At 48.3% G+C, this 20,308-nt stretch overlaps 1 protein-coding gene and 2 long non-coding RNA genes across 3 annotated transcripts in view; 1 reads left to right on the top strand and 2 right to left on the bottom strand.

Moving 5' to 3' along the window:
* The window catches only part of ARFGAP3 (ADP ribosylation factor GTPase activating protein 3), a 49,801-nt gene extending 41,465 nt beyond the window's left edge, over window positions 1-8,336 (bottom strand). Inside the window, exons 1-2 of the mRNA XM_061124382.1 lie at window positions 8,178-8,336; window positions 567-685 (exon numbers count right to left, since the gene is read on the bottom strand). Of these exons, the coding sequence (XP_060980365.1) occupies window positions 567-685; window positions 8,178-8,252 (194 nt within the window). The 5' untranslated portion in view covers window positions 8,253-8,336. The remainder of the gene's footprint in view (window positions 1-566; window positions 686-8,177) is intronic.
* On the bottom strand, window positions 3,162-6,245 carry LOC133043492 (uncharacterized). Its single transcript, XR_009689709.1, has 4 exons — window positions 6,110-6,245; window positions 5,270-5,341; window positions 4,236-4,478; window positions 3,162-3,936 (listed from the first exon to the last, which is right to left on the bottom strand). It is a non-coding gene; the product is annotated as an uncharacterized LOC133043492 (long non-coding RNA).
* On the top strand, window positions 7,473-12,168 carry LOC133043493 (uncharacterized). Its single transcript, XR_009689710.1, has 4 exons — window positions 7,473-7,611; window positions 9,851-10,515; window positions 10,599-10,772; window positions 11,427-12,168. It is a non-coding gene; the product is annotated as an uncharacterized LOC133043493 (long non-coding RNA).
* The last annotated feature ends 8,140 nt before the right edge of the window (window positions 12,169-20,308 follow it).

The raw sequence follows: 20,308 nt of genomic DNA, 5'->3' as shown, positions 1-20,308 counted from the left end.
GCGAAACCCAGCTCCGAGGGTCCCCCCAACTTAAGTAACTATAGCCGAAGGAGTGATGGACAGACAGAACCCCCCTTCTCCCAGGAGGGGTCAGAGCAAGACTCCCATGTGCTAATTATCAGAAGACAAAAAAGGAAAAGGGGGCAACAGAGGATGAGATGGTTGGATGGTATCACCGACTCAATGGACATGAGTTTGAGCAAACTCTGAGAGATGGTGAAGGACAGGGAAGCCTGGCGTGCTGCGGTCCATGGGTCGCAAAGACTCGGACATGACTTAGCGCCTGAACAACAACAACAAAGGAAAAGGAAATACTGCTTCAGACCCTAGATTGTGACTGTGTCTTCAACACCACTGCCTCGGCTCTTGGGCCAGGCTCTACAGAATAGCAACTGAATAGAAAATTACTCATTTTCCCAATTTACTCAGTTACCATTAGACTTAAATCTCCATGACTCAACCTACCTCTCATGTTACTTGATGGCAAAGCAAATGGGAAGGAAAAGGGGAGAGAGACCTGTGGAACATTGCACTCACTCCCGCCCCCAGGAGAGAGGCCCCCTTACCGGATGAAACTCAGGTGGACGCCCAGGGACCGGTGGCTCCCAGAGCAGTCAATGCACAGGAATACCCCGTAGGTGATGCTGGCCCAGCTGGGGTTCTTGGCACCGCAGTCAAAACACACCTGAAAGAAAAGTTCAAAGCTCAGTCACCAATTGATCCTTATTTGCCAGATCGGCCATCCTATAGGACAATATAGGATTTGGCTTGAAAACTGCTTAAGCCTCACAATTTAAACTGATTATTAGAAGGAATTCCCTGGTGGTCCAGTGATAAGGACTCAGAGCTTTAACTGCTGGGGCCTGGGTTCAAGCCCTGGTCAGGGAACTAAGACCCCACAAGCGGAGTGGTGCAGCCAAAAACAAACAAATAAACAAACTGGCTATTAGAAAATATCTCACTTCAATTTTTTTAAAAAAGCTCAAGTTTCTATTTCATTTATATATTATTATATTACACATATTATATATTAATAGAAATATTAATATAGTATATTAATTACATAATAAATTACATCTTATTGTGTATCTATTATAACACTTCCCCAGTGGCTCAGTGGTGAAGCACCCACCTGTAGAACAGGAGACGCAGGAGACACGAATCCCACCCCTGGGTCGGGAAGATCCCCTGGAGGAGGAAATGGCAAACCACTCCGCTATTCCTTGCTGGGAAAATCCCATGGGCAGAGGAGCCTGGCGGACTACGGTCCATTGGGTCACAAAGAGTTGAAGCACACATACAGGTTATTATAACATCGGCGGTGTGTGTAGTGAAGTGAACTGGTGCGTTTATCATCTCAAATATGACGCATGCATGAAGCATCAACAGGGCTCCTCGCCCGTCACATGAACAAACGCTAGACAGGGATATCCTGCTGCAAACACCCAAGGCCTTACCCCTGGGCAGGGGCTCTCCACCAGATGGCAGCTGTTCACGCCTGTTTCTTTCCTCCTCAGCCAGAGGAGGCGGAGAGCGTGGTACCCAGACTCCAAGATGCCCCGGGGTCCTGCCCTCCTGGTCCGAAGTGAAGTGAAGTTGCTCAGTCGTGTCCGACTCTTTGTGACTCTATGGACTGTAGCCCACCAGGCTGCTCCATCCATGGAATTTTCTAGGCAAGGGTACTGGAGTGGGTTGCCGTTTCCTTCTCTAGGGCGGGGCTTCCCTTGTGGCTCAGCTGGTAAAGAATCCACTTGCAATGTGGGAGACCAGGGTTCGATCCCTGGGTTGGGAAGACCCCCTGGAGAAGAGAAGGGCTGCCCACTCCAGTATTCTGGCCTAGAGAATTCTATGGACTGTATAGTCCACCGGGTCGCAAAGAGTCGGACACGACTGAGCAACTTTCACTTCCCTTCACTTCACTTCTCCAGGGGATCTTCCTGACCCAGGGATCGAACCCGGTCTCTCGCATTGCGGGCAGATGCTTTACCGTCTGAGCCACCAGGGAATCCCGCATCCTGGTCCTAAACCCTCAGGTAATCTCCAGCCTCACTCTGCCCGGAGACTTGTGTGACCGATGATGCGGCAGACGTGCTGCTGCGTCATTTCCGGGTTCGGTCCTAAAACGCCCTGCGGCTTCCTTTCTCTCCCCGGCTCCCTCTCCCCTGGATCACTGGCTCTGGGAGACACCAGCTGCCGTGTCCGGAGGACACTGGGCAGCCTAGTGGAGAGACCCACGTGGGGAGGACCTGAGGGCTTCAGTCCGACAGCCAGTGGGAAGCAGAGGCCGGCTGACCGCCGCGTGGGTGAGCTTGGCGTAGAAGCCCGAGCCTTCAGTGGCTGCAGCCTTATGAGCGGCCCTGAACCTGCCAGCCTCAACGATGACTCAGGTCAGCACTCTTCATCTGATAACAGGAGCACAGACACAGTGCTCGTCATGGAAATTAATACTACTGATTAATTAGAGTCGGAACAACAGGGCTGTTAAGAATTCCACTAATAATAGAATTGTTTTCCAGGAAAGAAAAAAAGAAACCCATATTTTTCCCAGCTGAGCCCCCTCTCCCCGCAGATTCCTGGCCCTCAAAACCTGTGTGAGACAAGTTGTGTCTGTTGTTTTAAGATGCTGAGTTCTGCAGTGGGTACTAATACGGAGAGCTATCGCTGCGTGGAACGCTGTGTCCTTCACCACCTCTGCCCCCTCCACTCTCTGCAGGCCGCTTTTACAACAGACACACAGCTCACCCAGGGAGCATGCCCCCTCCTGCACAGATGGTGCCTGGCACTCCTACGGGCCTGGGGACCCCCCTCCTCATCCGCACAGAGCCCAGACGTGCTGAGAGCTCATCAAGGTTTTCTGGGTATTTTTTTTATCTCCCACAGAGCCTGAAAAATAGTGACATACGCACACTAAGCATTCAGTAAATATATTAATCAAATGAACAATTTGTAAAAAATATCACCAGCTCAAAAATTATCGCCAGCCCCCTCAACACTGACTGGAGTCAACCATTCTTCATCTAATAATGAGACATAAAAGTATTCTAAAATACACAGTGCTTGTCATGGAATTAATAGTTGTAATGAATTAAAACCAGAACAACAGAATAGTAAAAATTCCATGAATAGGAGGTTTTTTAAAAAAACTCCCAAATTTCAGATATGCTTTTCAGGCAGAGCCACCTCTGTGAAGGTTGTTCCAACATTAACCATGAAGAGAGATCTGGCTTCTGGCCTCTTGAGGGCAATACAAGTGTGAAAACACAGGTGGATTTTCCAAAGCCCTTCACGGTGACAGGCTCACATGCAGCCTGTGGGAACAGTGGTGGAGGGGAACAGCTGACGTGAGAGACACTGGTCATTCACTTCGGTGTTCATTGATTGCCTGCTGTATGCCAGACACCGTGGCAGAGCCTGGGGTACTAAGAAATGGGTGGTGGTACTGATTCCACAAACACTTGCTGAGTCCCTCCTCCTTCCCCCCAACAGGCCACTGATGTAGGAGAAATGCATGCATGTTAAGCCGCTTCAGTCATGTCCGACTCTTTGTGATTCCATGGACTGGAGCCTGCCAGGCTCTTCTGTCCATGAGGATTCTCCAGGCAGGAATACTAGAGTGGGTTGCCAGGGGATCTTCCCGACCCAGGGATCAAACTCAAGTCTCTTGTGTCTCCAGCATTGGCAGGCGGATTCCTTACCACTAGGACCACCTGGGACATGAAAATGAAGACGCCCGTGGTAACAGCCATTAGAGTAAGGAATCCCTTCTAGTAGGCTGCCGCACAGTGGGACCGACTCTGCCAGGGGTGCCATCCCCCTGCGAGAGGCCACTGTAATTCCTCATTCACTCAGCCAACAGCTGCCACTATCGGGAAGCCCCTGGCACACACGGAGTGATGTACAAAGGTGGCCTGTGGAACTCACAGCAGTCTAGGAGTCCTAGTGGAGAAGACAACACTAGTTATAATGCTGAACCTCAGTAAGCAAGGATAGGATGCAAAGTTTTCTAGACAGGGTACAAGTGGCATTTGGGACATCAAGAATAGAGTCTAAAAGGGCAATAAGTGGCAAAAGCCTGTGCAGGAAATGGCCCTGTGCAGGGAGATGACCCAGAGGCTGGGAGCACACAGCCCAGAGCAGGCAAGTCTGAGAATCACTCCCAAGGTGGTCACAAGGCTGGCTGTGAAAAGACAGCATCAGGGTTTCTAACAAGTGGCCTCAGCATCTTCCCGACCTACCAACTAAGAATGTAGCTCCACGAGGGCTGGGGCCTTGCTCGCTTCAGCTGAGCTCTGAGTGTTGAGCCCAATACAAAGCACGGACCAAATGTAAACACAGGTGGTCAAAGAGCTCCTGAGCCAAGACTGTGACCTTTGGAGGCTGAGGTCAGAGGGCAGCTAGAAATCCCAGCCTGGCTCTCACAAGTGCTGCCTTGGTTCTCCTGCTGGAACGGGGACTCCACTGTGCTTTGATATGCAACCCTAAAACAAAATGCCAAAGAATCAATGCTTTTGAATTGTGGTCTTGGAGAAAACTCTTGAGAGTCCCTTGGACTGCAAGGAGATCAGAGTGGTCTATCCTAAAGGAAATCAACCCTGAATATTCACTGGAAGGACTTTTTGCTGAAGCTGAAGCTCCAATACTTTGGTCACCTGATGCAAAAGCCAACTCATTGGAAAAGACCCTGATGCTGGGAAAGATTGAAGGCAGGAGGAGAGGGGGACGACAGGATGAGACAGTTGAATGGCATTCCTGACTCAACTGACATGAATTTGAGCAAACTCTGGGAGATGGTGGAGGACAGGGAAGACTGGAGTGCTGCAATCCATGGGGTCACAAAGAGTTGGACGTGACTTAGCGACTGAACAACAATGACAAACCAAAGTGGAGATATGGTTTTCTAAGCAAAATATCAGCTCTTATAGTAATAAAAATAATTTTGGACTAGCAGTTTGTTTTGCCTTGTGTGAGAATAGTAATTACTATAGAAATCACGGCTAATGTGTTCCATGCCAGGCATTGTTGCTGGTCAATGGAATCTTTCTAACAACCGTATAAGAAGGCACTTTTCTTATCCCCATCAGGGCCAACTTCTGGGCGTGTGTGTGATCCATACATTCACTCACACGGGGCCCTGCATGGCATGCAGAAGGGCCCATGAGTGGTTAATGCTCTGCTGTGCCATCTTGAAATTCTTAATACTTTTCCAACAAGAGCCCTGTATGTTCACTTTGCATGAGATGGGAAGGATTTCACAAACTAGAAAACTAACCCTTTGAGGTAAACCTTTGATCCAGAGTAAATATTCACCACACACAGAGAGGGAGAAGTTGGATGCCGCATTCTAAAAATAAACCAAAGTTTTTTTTTAAGTTATCTTTCCTGTGTCATGTGTCTTAGAGCTCTTTTTAACCTTCTCCTTTAAAAATGCTTATTAATTCTTCCACATCATTATAACTAGTTTCCATCTTTGCTTAGGTAATTATAACTAGTTCCCATCTTTGCTTAGGTAATTATAACTAGTTTCCATCTTTGCTTAGGTAATTATAACTAGTTTCCATCGTTGCTTAGGTAATTATAACTAGTTTTCATCTTTGCTTAGGTAATTATAACTAGTTTCCATCTTTGCTTAGGTAAAGGTTTATTGTGCATGTGCGCATGCTAAATAGCTTCAGTTGTGTTCAACTCTGTGCAATCCGATGGACTGTAGCCCACCAGGCTCCTCTGTTCATGGGATTCTCCAGGCAAGAACACTGGAGTGGGTTGCCATGCTCTCCTCCAGGGGATCTTCCTGACCGAGGGATGGAAACTGCGTCTTTTACCTCTTCTGCATTGGCAGGCAGTTCTTTACCACTAGCGCCACCTGGGAAGCCCAATGGTTTATTCTCTTTGCGACCCCATGGACTGTATAGTCCATGGAATTCTCCAGGTTAGAATGCTGGAGTGGGTAGCCTTTCCCTTCTCCAGGGGATCTTCCCAACCCAAGGATTGAACCCAGGTCTTCTGCATTGCAGGCACATTCTTTACCATCTGAGCCACAAGGGAAGCTCAATGGTTTATTACTAACACTCAAATAAATAAAAAGTCTTAGTCAAGGAATGTAGCACCATACTGTAGAACACTGCTGCTGCTGCTGCTGCTGCTAAGTCGCTTCAGTCGTGTCCGACTCTGTGCGACCCCATAGACGGCAGCCCACCAGGCTGGGATTCTCCAGGCTCCGCCGTCCCTGGGATTCTCCAGGCAAGAACACTGGAGTGGGTTGCCATTTCCTTCTCCAATGCATGAAAGTGAAAAGTGAAAGTGAAGTTGCTCAGTCGTCTCCAACTCTTTGCGACCCCATGGACTGCAGCCTACCAGGCACCTCCGTCCATGGGATCTTCCAGGCAAGAGTACTGGAGTGGGTTGCCATTGCCTTCTCCGTGTGGAACACTACCACAAATTATTTTTGCTCAGTGCTTTTATTAACCCTACTACAGAATATAAATTTTTTTTACAGGTGTGTTGTTCATAATTAAAATAATAATAACAAAAATAGCTGACATGTATCGATGGCCAATATATACAGGTAGTACTCTAAGTGTTTTTCTTGGATTTTTCTCATTTAATCCTCACAATAACTGTCTGAATTAGACCCGGCTCATGACCCATTTTCAGGTGAGGAAAATAAGGCACAAAGCAGTCAAGTAATCTTCCCAAAGTGACAGGAAGTCACGGTGTCTGGACAACAATTTATAGCCAAGCCCACACATGTCCTTCAAAAGCATTCTTGGCATAAAGACACTGACTTCTTACTTAAAAGGGGCACCTTCCTGTTGATGAGTTCAGTCAATGAGAACGTATGTTGTGTTTCTGACATAAAGCAGACAAAAATATATGGCTTCTACTCTAACTCTAGATCCTTATCTCGTCTAGTTTACAGCAACCACTCTTTATAAACAGATTCACGAAAATTTGAAAATCAAGAAAACAGCAAAGAAGTCGGCACTGGAGAATTCCTGGAACCTTTCTCCTCCGGTCTTTCTTACACTCGTCAGATATCACCATCAATAAACGGCTTCCTTTTGTACTTCTCTTAGGCTGTAAAAATACTGGCTCCCCTCCACCTAGACTGAAAGACATCTACATGTTGTAAAACTCTGGGACTTTCTGTGCCATCGTGTCATGGCTCATGACCATGCTGGCTAACAGCCGTTCACTTTGGAGGTGGCATTGGGGGCCAGGCAGAACAGTCACGGAGAAGAGGGGAGAGTCCATGCTGACATGACCGCCCTTTGCACTGGCCAGGTTCCACGCCAACCTGTGATCCTCACCGAGGGTGTCACTTTAGCCTGATGTGTCATCCCGTCTCTAGCCAGTCGCAAAAAGTGCTAAGAGTCATAGGGGTGGGAAACGGCCCCTGAGATGAAGAAAAAAAGGAAAACCCCAATCTCCAAGGAGACCCAAAGGGAAGGAAGGGAAAGGGTCTGTGCTGGGCTTTCTTAGCAAGAGTTAAGAGCTCCAAGTCACTTAGCAGCAACTACTTAGCAGCTTCATGAGACACGGAGATTGAGGCTGCCACCCCAGGACACAGGGCACCAACCAGCCTCCGACTGGCACTTCTGGGGAGCCTCAGAGGTGAGCTCGAAGGTGGGGAGGGGGCACGCTCAGCTTGCCCAGGGCCCAGCGCTACCAGCTGGAGTTTCTGACCCGGTGCATGCTTACTGGCTGGGTCACAGGTGGCCTGCGGGGTCCGTCCCCAATCGCGGGAGCCCCGTGTACGCCCCCCTCCCCTCCAGCCCTCTCTCAGATCCCAGAGCTCGCCCCCAGTTCTCTCAGGAACTCAAGAGTCCACTCTGCTGCTCCCTCAAAGCCCACTCTGCCTCCCCGTAAGCTCCCAGGCCCCGTACGCCCCTGGGACCCCCAGATGCTCTCGCCTCCCGCCCCCAGGACTTCCCAGGTGTCGGCCCAGCCTTGGGCCTTGGCGTGCGCCCCCACCCCCGCCCCTCCCGTGCTGAAGCGAGGAGGGCAGCGCACCGACCGGACCCAGACCAGGCCCAGCCGTTGCGGCCGCACAGTGCGACGTGTCACACAGGCCGGGCCGGCTCCTCCTCCCCGCGGCCGCGGCCACTGGCGCCGCAGGGGCCGCCCGCGGGATCCCGCAGTGATGCCAGGCGAGCCTGAACACTCCTGGCGGCCGTTACCTTGTTGGTGGGCACCGAGCGGAGGCGCTTGAAGATGGTCAGGATGTCTTGCTTGCTGGGGTCCCCCATGATCATCCAAGAACCGGGGCGCAGCTGGCCCCGCCAACCGGGAAGGGCAGAGCTGTGGCGGTTGCCGCCTCCGGGAGGTAGACGCCGACCGAGGGGCGGGGCTGCCCGGGAAGATCAGACCCCGCCTATCGATGACCCCGCCCCTGGCCCCGCCTACCGCCGCAGCGCACGCGCAGCTCTCTCAAGCCACGCCCCGCTGCGTCATGCGCATGCGCAGGGAGGCTCGCGCGCCTCCAGGCCCCTACCTGGCTTTGGCTCTGGGCGGGGCTTGTCGCAGGCGGACTTGGGACTGGTTTGTGCCGGCGCTCCCCGCTGCCCGAGGCAGGACCGCTTCGGATGACGCACTCCTTCCTCGGCACCAGTCGGTCCGCCGAACCTGCCCTTCCAAGTGGCAAAGGAGAAAACTTGCGAGGCGAGGGGCCTCCCTTCCGTTTCCCGATGCCCGAGGGCAGGGTTTTCTCTAGCCGCCTTTTAATATATTTATTTCTTTTGCCCCGAGCTAAAGCTGAGGCCTGGGTGGGAAGCGTCCTGTAGCGAAACTGGTTTTCTTCAAGTATCAGTTTGGGTATATCAGTTATTGTTCAGTTACTAAGTCGTGTCGGACTCTTTGCAACCCCATGAACTCTTTGCAACCCCATGGACTGCAGCACGACCAGGCTTCCCTGTCCTTCACGCTTTCCTGGAATTTGCTCAGACTCATGTCCACTGAGTCGGTGATGCCATCCAACCATCTCATCCTCTGCTGCCCCCTTCTCCTCCTGCCTTCAGTCTTTTCCAGCATCAGGGTCTTTTCTAATGAGGCAGCTCTTCACATCAGGTGGCCAAAGTATTGAAACTTCAGCTTCAGTCCTTCCAATGAATATTCAGGGTTGATTTCCTTTAGGATTGACTGGTTTGGTCTCCTTGCTGTCCAAAGGACTCTTAAAATTCTTCCTCAACAGCACAGTTCGAAAGCATCAATTCTTCAGTGTTCAGCCTTATTTATGGTCCAACTCTGACACCCATACATGACTACTGGAAAAACCATAGCTTTGACTTGATGGACCTTTGTTGGGAAAGTAATGTCTCCTTTTTAATACACTGTCTATGTTTGTCACAGCTTTTCTTCCAAGGAGCAAGCGTCTTTTAATGTTATGGTTGCAGTCACCATCCTCAGTGATTTTGGAGTCCAAGAAAATAGTCTGTCACTTTCCATTTTACCCAATCTATTTGCCATGAAGTGATGGGCCCAGGTGCCATGATCTTAGTTTTCTGAATGTTGAGTTTTAAGCCAAGATTTTCACTCTCCTCTTTCACTTTCATCAAGAGGCTCTTTCGTTCTTCTTCACTTTCTGCCATAAGGGTGGTGTCATCTGTGTATCTGAGGTTATTCATATTTCTCCTGGCAATCTTGATTCCAGTTTGTGCTTTATCCAGCCTGACATTTCATGTGATATACTCTGCATGTATAGTCATATATAGATATAAGAGTTGGACTATAAAGAAAACTGAGCACCAAAGAATTGATGCTTTTAAACTGTGGTGTTGGAGAAGACTCTTGAGAGTCCCTTGGACTGCAAGGAGATCACACTAGTGATCTAACTCTAGATCCTTATCTCGTCTAGTTTACAGCAACCACTCTTTATAAACAGATTCACGAAAATTTGAAAATCAAGAAAACAGCAAAGAAGTCGGCACTGGAGAATTCCTGGAACCTTTCTCCTCCGGTCTTTCTTACACTCGTCAGATATCACCATCAATAAACGGCTTCCTTTTGTACTTCTCTTAGGCTGTAAAAATACTGGCTCCCCTCCACCTAGACTGAAAGACATCTACATGTTGTAAAACTCTGGGACTTTCTGTGCCATCGTGTCATGGCTCATGACCATGCTGGCTAACAGCCGTTCACTTTGGAGGTGGCAGTGGGGGCCAGGCAGAACAGTCACGGAGAAGAGGGGAGAGTCCATGCTGACATGACCGCCCTTTGCACTAAAGGAAATCAGTCCTGAATATTCATTGGAAGGACTGATGCTGAAGCTGAAACTGCAATACTTTGGCCACCTGATGTGAAGAACTGACTCATTTGAAAAGACCCTGATGCTGGGAAAGATTGAATGCAGGAGGAGAAGGGACGACAGAGGATGAGATGGTTGGTTGGCATCACCATCTTGATGGACATGAGTTTGAGCGAGCTCCAGGAGTTGGTGATGGACAGGGAAGCCTGGCGTGCTGTAGTACGTGGGGTCGCAAAGAGTTGGACATGACTGAGTGACTGAACTGAACTCTGCATGTAAGTTGAATAAGCAGAATGACAGTATCCAGCTTTGTTGTACTCCCTTCCTGATTTTGAACCAGTTCATTATTCTGTGTCAGGGTAAATCGGTGAGAGATAACAATTCTCCTGAGGCAAAAGATGCTTACTGGGATATGATGAAAGCAGACAAGAAGAGAGTCGGCTTTTTCCTACCCTTGGCTGACATGACTGCCTGGAGGGTTTAAACGCTTGGAGAAGTGCGCCTCTTTGACTTAGTGGGTTGGAGCCACTAGGTAAGTGTCGCCCGCGGGTCAGGACAAGGATAACAGGTTTTGGAGTCTAGGCCCAGTTCAGCCAGCTTCCTCCCAGCTTTGTGATCTTGGTCAGATCACTTCTCTGAAGCTGGGCTGCTCCTCCCTACCATGGGGTGAGGGCTGGGGAACCAGTGCTGGGCAGTGCAGGAAAGCAGCTTCCCAGTGAACCCAGGGAAACACTTGGGCAGTTGTCTTTCTGCTTTTGAGGTGCTGTGAGGCATGTTCTCTCAGCCAGTCTGGTTAGATACCCTCAGGGAAGTTGGAAGCTTGCAGGGGTGGAAGTATTCCAAGGAAGGGAAATATATCACCTTCCAGAACAGTAAGTTACTTTTGCAGTAAGTTTCAGTTCTGACTGAAAGTTCTTCCTTGTATTGAATCAAAGTATTACTTCCCTGGTGGCTCAGTGGTAAAGAATCTGCCTGTCAATGCAGGAGACAGGTTCGATCCCTGGGTCGGGAAGATCTCCTGGAGGAGAAAATGGCAACCCACTCCAGGATTCTTACCTGGAGAATCCCATGGACCGAGGAACCTGGCGGGCTACAGTCTATGGGGTCACAAAGAGTCAGACACGACTTAATGACTAAACCACAACAACAACAACATTGCAATAGTCCATGTATTTTGTGTCTCTAGGTCCTGGTTTGAGCCTACACAGAACACCCTTTCTGATGAGAATAACTTCTTACCAAGTTATATATCGGATTCAGGGTATTGTCTACTCTGAGAAGAAAAAAATGTACAATGAAATGTAGACAGTGTCTACACTAACTGAGGCATAAAAGGACTAAAGGAAAAAAAATACCATCAGTGTTTTTTTCTCATCTGCTTAATGCCATAATATGTCATACTCCTCTCAACTGAATATAAGTTTTTGAGATCAGATGTATTATGTCTATCTTTCTATCCCCAGCACCTAAAACAAAGCCTGACACATAGAATATATTCAGTAAGGAGGTGTGGAACAGGCTTAGAATGTAGAAAGCTGCGAAGAATGTGATTCAGCATAATAATGAGAAACGGCTGGATAACATTTAAAATCATAACTTGAGCCCATCAGAGAACTGGGGTTGCAAAGCAACCAAGTAAACAGAATTCCAAAGAGAGACATGCCTCCCCAAGACAGATGGAACACAGAACTCTTTCACCTTTGGCAAAGAACAGGGGAAAGAGGTGGCTGCCATACAAGTGGGCAAAAGGAAATCAGTTAAAATTTTAATGAATTCTTCGAGCCAAGCATGGACTAGCATGTCAGTTTAGAATAGCTAGGGGCCTCAGAAACAAAGAGAGCTTACTGTCTTCATTCATAAGTTCTTTTCTATAAAACCCTCTATCAGAAGTCTTTCTTCACGAGAAAGATGGAGACAAGAGAGATGGAAAGAAACCCCTTGTTGGGCAAGCATCCAACTTTTGGTGCGTAGAGGTAGAAGCCCACCCGCTTCCTTCTCTCCTAGAAAGCAAAAGCATCAAATTCAGTCTCCCTTGGGCTATAGGCAAAGAGCCACAGCTGCCAGGGGTAGAAGCTGAATCCAGTAATCCCAAATCCTGAAGAGGATAGGAAGTCCTCCTGCTCTCAAGAGTCTAGGCAGAAATTCATTGCTTCCAATCTGAGAAAAATAGAAGGACCCAGTCAGTAGGCAGGTCCACATTGCCTTCTGGGTACTGTCCTTGCTTTCCACCTTTTATGAAGAGAGCCTGGTATGCCTGTGGCCAGGTAACATCTTACGGAAAAAACCCAACAATTTTTTTGGCCAGGGACTTTCCAGGTGGTGCAGTTGGTAAAGAATCTGCCTGCTCAATGCAGGAGACGCAAAAGTTGCAGGTTCAATCCCTGGGGTTGCAGAGTCGGACATGAATGAGTGTGCATGCATGCTTTTTGGTCAACCCAATATTTAGTTTATTCAGTTGAACAGGACCTTGCTGAAAGCCCAGTGCCACTCTAGGAAAAACTAGACATGCTTAGACAGTCATATGATGAATCACAAAGTAAGAATAAGCATAGACCTTATCCTTGCCCCAGTGGACTTTAGTTTGTGCTGAGAACAAATTGCTGACTTACAAAGGCACAACATAAGAGGTGTGAGTGGTGTTTGTTCAGTGCTGAGGACAGTAGCCCAGAAGACAACCTCTCACGTTACCTTGAGGTACTGTTTCAAAGAGGTAAGGGAGGAGCCTGGATATATATGATTTTTTTTTTCTGGAAAAAGTGGTTATTGAACATCTGAAGATCACTGCAAATCACAAATAACAGACATCTCAAATTAATGATTTCAGCGCTTTTCTCTTTTTGGGGAGACACAAGAATCCACAGTCTCTGAAATTTTTCCTTAGTTGTGTTTCTTAACTATCTAGGGGCCAGTATCCAAAGCACATGCTTTCTGCTTGTCTCCATTCTGAATTCCCCTCAGTGGGTGACTGCCGTGGGTGCTGGCTTGAACCTTGTAGAAATGGAATGGCAGGCAGTGTATTTTTTCTTTACAAAGCGAACACTGGCTCTCAGACATGCCATTTCTGTAGAGGTCAGATACTTTTGCAAATGACTTCATGGAATCATGAGCAGCCTTATCTGATTTCCACCAACCTCTATATGCTCAGGCAGTGCGCTTGTTATTGAAGTGACTTTAGTCTGCTTTCCTGCCATGGCGAACTGACACTGGGTGAAGGAAAGCACAGCCTTTATTGCAGGCAGCAAGCAAGGAGAATGGGCAGCTCACGCTCAAAGACCCTGACTCTTCAGTGGCTTTCAGGGACTTTTTTTTTTTAATAAATAAACTCATTTATTTTTAATTGGAGGATCATTGCTTTACAATATTGTGTTAGTTTCTGCCATACGTCAACATGAATCAGTCATAGGTATACAAATGTTTCCCTCCCTCTTGAACCTCCTTCCCACCTACCACCCCATCCCACCCCTCTAGGTTGTCACAGAACACTGGGTTTAGCTCCCTGTGTCGTAGAGCAACAAGGGAATGGGTTTTAAAGACAACATTGAGGTGAGGGTTTCAGCTCATGGGCTTCCTTCTGATTGGGTGGTGGTGAGTTAACAGGGTGATGTTTCAGGAACCTTCTCCTTCCAACCAGTCTGGGGTCAGCATGTCATCGACATCCTCCCCCTGGGGGGAGAGGGGCTGGGTCTTAGTTTCTGCAGAACAACTCAAAGATATGCATCAGATTGTTATGATAATTGTTGTGAGGAGGAACTAGGTCTCTGCTTTATTGATGAGTTAGTTTTTTGACTGCTTCTCCTTTGTTTCTGCATTCCCTCATCTCCTTAATGAATAGATGCTTGAGTCTGGTCTTTGGAACTCAGGGAAGTCCTGGGAAACTAAACCTATTTTTCACAAGAAACAGGGGACACGGAGGGGCCTTTGTACCCGGGAGGACCCTGTAGGGGCCTTCTTGATTTCACACTTTTGGAAATTCACACAAGTGTCCTTTTTTTTTGGCCACACTGCACAGCTTACAGGATCTTAGTTCCCAAGATCCTTAGTTCCCAGGGATGGAACCTGCACCCTCTTCAGTGGAAGCACAGAGTCCTAACCAATAGATTGCCAGGTGATTCCCCTTGATTGATTTTTTTAAATAGAAATTTAAGCTGATGCCATTACCTCCTTAATGGGTTAAAAGATTTGAAATCCTCATTCAGTTCAGTTGCTCAGTCGTGTCTGACTCTTTGCGACCCCATGGACTGCAGCACGCCAGGCCTCTCTGCCCATCACCAACTCCCGGAGCTTACTCAAACTCATGTCCATCGAGTCGGTGATGCCATCCAACCATCTCATCCTCTGTCATCCCCTTCTCCTCCTGCCTTCAATCTTTCCCAGCATCAGGGTGTTTTCCAGTGAGTTAGCTCTTCACATCAGGTGGCCAAAGTATTGGAGTTTCAGCTTCAGCATCAGTCCTTCCAATGAATATTCAGGACTGATTTCCTTTAGGATGGACTAGTGTGATCTCCTTGCAGTCCAAGGGACTCTCAAGAGTCTTCTCCAACACCACAGTTCAAAAGCATCAATTCTTCGGTGCTCAGCTCTCTTTATAGTCCAACTGTTACATCCATACATGCCTACTGGAAAAACTATGGCTTTGACTAGATGGACCTTTGGTGGCAAAGTAATCTCTCTGCTTTTTAATATGCTGTCTAGGTTGGTCATAACTTTCCTTACAAGGAGTAAGCTTCTTTTAATTTCATGGTTGCAGTCACCATCTGCAGTGACTTTGGAGCCCAAGAAAATAATGTCTGTCACTGTTTCCATTGCTTCCCTATCTATTTGCCATGAAGTGATGGAACCGGATGCCATGATCATAGTTTTCTGAATGTGAAGCTTTAAACCAGCTTTTTCACTCTCCTCTTTCACTTTCATCAAGAGGTTCTTCAGTTCTCCACTTTCTGCCATAAGGGTGGTGTCATCTGCATATCTGAGGTTATTAATATTTCTTCCATCAGTCTTGATCCCAGGTTGTGCTTCATCCAGCCCGGCATTTCACATGATGTACTCTGCATATAAGTTAAATAAGCAGGGTGACAATATACAGCCTCGTTACTGTAATATTTATAATGTTACAATATTATACAAAATAATTGAAAAGTGAAATGGAAACTTATGTTTACACAAAACCTACACTTGCAAACCTATACATAAGCGTTTATAACACATTTATTTGTAATCATCAGAAACTAGAGAAACAGCCAAATCTCCTTCAATTGAACTAACAAACCATGGTACATTCACTCAATGGAAACTACTCACAGTAAGTAGAAATAAAGTATTTATCCATGTAACCATGTAGATGGATTTCAGATGAATTATGTGAAGTGAAAGATAAGACAGTCTCCAAAGGCTATATGTTGTATGATTCTATTCATATGACATTCTGGAAAAGTCAAAACTATGAAAATAAAACAGATCAGTGGTTTCCAGGGGCTGGAAATACAAGGAGGGGTTGATTACAGTGGAGCAGGGAGAAATCTGAGGGGTGAGGGGACAGTTCTATATCTTGATTGTGGTGATGGTCACATGACTATATGAATTTGTCAAATTATACACTAAACAGGGTGCATTTTACTATGTGTGAATTATACCTTAAAAAATGGGGAAAAAATGGGAAAGAAGTGCTTAGCGATATGGGACTTACAACACATGAAATAAGACTGAGAGCCGAAGAATGGATGCTTTCGAACGGTGGTGCTGAAAGAAGACTCTTGAGAGCCCTTTGGACTTCAAGGAGATCCAACCAGTCAACCCTAAATCCTAAAGGAAATCAACCCTGAATATTCATTGGAGGGACTGATGCTGAAGCTGAAACTCCAATACTTTGGCCACCAGAAGCAAATAGCTGACTCATTGGAAAAGATCCTGATGCTGGGAAAGATTGACGGCAGGAGAAGGGGATGACAGAGGATGAGATGGCTGGATGGCATCACCGACTCAATGGACATGAGTTTGAGCAAGCTCCAGGAGATGATGAAGGACAGAGAAACCTGGTGTGCTGCAGTCCATGGGGTCGCAAAGAGTCGGATACGACTGAGTGACTAAACGACGATGCGGGAAATATCAAGCAGCCATGAAACATGTTTTTGTGTTAGTCACTCAGTCCTGTCTGACTCTTTGTGACCCACGGACCGTAGCACACCAGGCTCCTCTGTCCATGGAATTCTCCAGGCAAGAATACTGGAGAGGGTTGCCACTTCCTCCTTCAGGGGATCTTCCCAGCCCAGGGATTGAACTCACGTCTCCTGTGTCTCCGGCATTGAAAGTGGATTCTTTACCTGCTGAGCCATTGGGGAAGATCCCAAGATAAGTTTTTAGTGAAAGTATATTTAGGGGCATGAGAAACGTTCATGGTCAAATATTAAAAGAGTGAAGCAGGCTACCAAACCACATTCAGAGTATGATCCCAATTCTGTAAAACACACACTTCTGTTAACAGTAAGGACAAACACATGCATGTGTGTACATACAGAAAGAAGACTAGATAAAACGCACCAGAATATCAGCAGTATTACCTCTGCATGTTAGGACTTTAATGTTTTTCTGGATACTTTTGCTTAGGTTCCAGATTTCCATCTGAACCTTTGTTCCCTTTACAATGACCACATTGTTATTTGAAGACGTTATAGAGGGGCAGGAGCAGCCTGGCTATCTTGACCAGCACGTGGCCGATAAGCTGCACGTGGTTCGCTTGCAGTCAGTCTCCCCTTGTTGATCAAATGCCACGAGCTGAGGGCTGTCTGTTCTCAGACCTCTGGGCCAGGCCCTCGAGTTTCTGTGGCCTTCAGCTGCCGCACCGCATGACACGGCTGTAGCTCACCAACCCAGGGTGTTAGTTATCCTTTCCTCAGAGAGTGATGTTATTATTATCTCTTTAATTAAAAAAGTATTTATTTATGTGTTTGTGCTGGGTCTTAGTTGTCGCACATGGGGTCTTGGATCTTTGTTGAAGCTTGTGAACCCTTAGCTGTGGCATGTGGGATCTGGTTCCCTGACCAGAGCTCAAACGCAGGCTCCCTGCATTGGGAATGCGGAATCTTAGCCACTGGAAAGTGAAAGTCGTTCATTCGTGTCCGACTCTTGGCTCCAGGCCAGAATACTGGAGTGGGTAGCCTTACCCTTCTCCAGCAGATCTTCCCAACCCAGGGATCGAACCCAGGTCTCCCACATTGCAGGCAGATTCTTTACCAATTGAGCTAGCACCTGGGAAATCCCCAGGGAATGATGTTATTTATGCAGTTCATCTGTTCCTTCCTTCATTCATTTCTTAGCCTTCCCCACAGAGGATCGAAGAAGTCTAAAACTGTAATCTGGGTTTTTTTGGATGGTTCAAGGTTGATTTCTTTTCGCTTTAGTTCCACAAGCACTGGGGCTAGAAAGAAGATAAGGCGCCGTCCCTGAACCAATGAGCTTGACGCCAGCAGTGAGAACGTGGTGTCCAGAGCACACAGCGGGGCCTCTCGGGTCAGGTGGCTCTGATTCGGCTTGACTCCCATCCTGGTAGGTAACTGCAGGTGAGCGGCCCTGGGGGCAGGCGCGGGCGCTCTCGCAGTCCAACAGCGCGACCTAGTGGGCAGAGACGGCACTGCACCACCCACGTCTGAACCTTGCTAGCCCTGCGGTAGCGATTACACCTTGGGCGAGTTACCTAACATCTCTGTGCTTCAGGTTCCTCACCTATGGAAAGAGGAATAACAACATTACATAGTTCAGAGTGTTGCTGTGTTAAATGTTAATAAATGTCAAAGAGTTTAGAACCAGTTCTGGCATAGACTGAAATACCAATGTTTACTATTGCCATTTTAAATAACCAAAAAACCCAAAATACTCTTGTCATTTATTGATGAGCAAACCAAGGCTCAGAGAAATTAAGTATTTTGCTCAAGGTGACATAACTAATTAAGGTCCCACAATCGGAGTCAAGTTCGAGTGCAGGGAATACGACCTCACAGTACCTTACAGTCGTATGCTCTTGACCACTGGCTTCATCTTTTCATGTTTGTAAGACTAAGTTTCAGAGAAGAAAAAAATATTTTATCAGGTTTTGGTGTGGGAAGTCCAGCCTTCTTATATACAGTTTCATATATGAATGAATATATGGCTTGGAGGAAGCATTCATGCCCAGCGTCTGGTTGGGGAGCATCCAGCATCTCCAGCTGGGGCCTGCGTACTTCGATTATTATCCACTTGAGTTGGGATGGCATTTAGGGGTGAGACCACTTTCATAAAGTGGTGCCTTATATCTATGTGTTTTAACAAGCTCGTTCACACTGTTGACCCCAGATGATGATGAAAAAGAAAAGATGGGAACCATTTCCCCACTTTCCAGACGAGGAAACTGAGGCTCAGAGATATAAAGGGACTTGCCTGTGGACACAAGGTGCCCGTCCGACCCTGGGGGGCACCTCTCTGTCCACTGCCCGGCTGCCACTGAGCCTTCCCTGCCCCTTGCCAGGGACGGGAGGTCATGCTGGTCTGATGTCCCTTGCTCCCTGTCGCTCTCTTTTTTAGAACAATTTTTAACATTAAAAAAAAAAAGATTACTTATCTGTTTATTTGGCTGCTTTGGGTCTTAGGTGCGTCATGGGGATCTTTCATTGGGGCGCACGGACTCTCTAGCTGTGGCTCTTGGGCTCAGCAGTTGTGGTACTCGCGCTTAGTGGCCCTGCGGTATATGGGATCTTAATTCCCCAAAGTGAAAGTTGCTCAGTCGTCTCTGACTCTGCGACCCCATGAACTATACAGTCCCTGGAATTCTCCAGGCCAGGATACTGGAGTGGGTAGCCTTTCCCTTCTCCAGGGGATCTTCCCAATCCAGGGATTGAACCCAGGTGTCCCGCATTGCGGGCGAATTCTTTACCAGCTGAGCCATCACGGAAGTCCAAGAATGCTGGAGTGGGTAGCCTAGCCCTTCTCCAGCAGATCTTCCTGACCCAGGAATCAAACCTTGGTCTCCCACATTGCAGGCGGAGTCTTTACCAGCTGAGCTACCAGGGAAGCCCTTAGTTCCCAAACCACGGGTCAAACCGACGTCCGCTGCATTGCAAGGCAGATCCTTAACCACTGGACCACCAGGGAAGCCCCCTCCCTGGCTCTCTTTGTCCATACTGTCCCTGCCTCCTTGGCCCAGTCTGTGGCTGATGGATCTCTAGGTCCCCAGGGCTCAGCTCCTGTGGCCTAGAGCTGGCTTAGGAGCGTCTGCTGGTAGTTTCAACAAATCACAGAGGGCATGGAATTGCAGGTTCTTAAGGCAGCTCTGACCGGCTCAGAACGTGGCCCGGGTCAGCGTCCCCTGGGGACTTGTTAGATATGCAGACTCTGGGCCTCAGAAACTCTGGAATGTGGCCCGGCAAGCTGGAGAACGAGCGCCCTTTGGAGCCGGGCGCTGGAGTTCGGACCCCACGTCTGCCCCTGATTTGCTGAGTGCTGCGATGCAAGCCACTCAAGCTCTCTGGTCTATAAAACGGGGCTCATCATCGTGAGGTTTCTATGGTCCTTTGCAGGGAGGGGTGCTCAGCACAGGGCCTGGTGTGTAGCTGATTCGTCAACAGCAGGCTGAGAAGCTCCCTTTCCCCCAGGAGTGCGGGGTCAGCCTGGATGCTCTGGCCCTGTGCTTGGCAGTGGCCCTGCCTGGCGGGGGATGAGCCTCAGACCTCAGACCTCAGCGGCTTCTGTCCCGGCCTCAGCCTCCCCCTGGGCAGCCCCAGTCTGTCCATTAAGGGTGGTAGCCCCACCCTTCTGCTCGCTCCCTCCAGAGAGAGTCAGCGCAGGGGTCACTGCCGCCGGCTGAGGGAAAACCCGCGAGAGGGGCACAGACCTCCTGCAGGTGTCTGGGGAGAGGGCTGGTGACGGGCACAGGGGGCAGCTGCCTGGGTCACTAGGTCAGAGGTCATTTGCCTTCTGAGCATGACCAGGGGGGCTTGCAGAGGATGAAATACCAACCCCCGCCCATGCGCTGGGGGGACTGGGGTGGGCTGCTGAGGGTCCCCTGGGGGTGGTGTGGATGCAGCCGTGGTCTCAGGGGGAGAA

Source organism: Dama dama, chromosome 22 (genome assembly GCF_033118175.1).
Source record: "Dama dama isolate Ldn47 chromosome 22, ASM3311817v1, whole genome shotgun sequence".
Taxonomy (NCBI): Eukaryota; Metazoa; Chordata; class Mammalia; order Artiodactyla; family Cervidae; genus Dama; species Dama dama.
The sequence above is the reverse complement of the archived record's forward strand: the minus strand, read 5'-3'. Positions and strand labels throughout refer to the sequence as shown.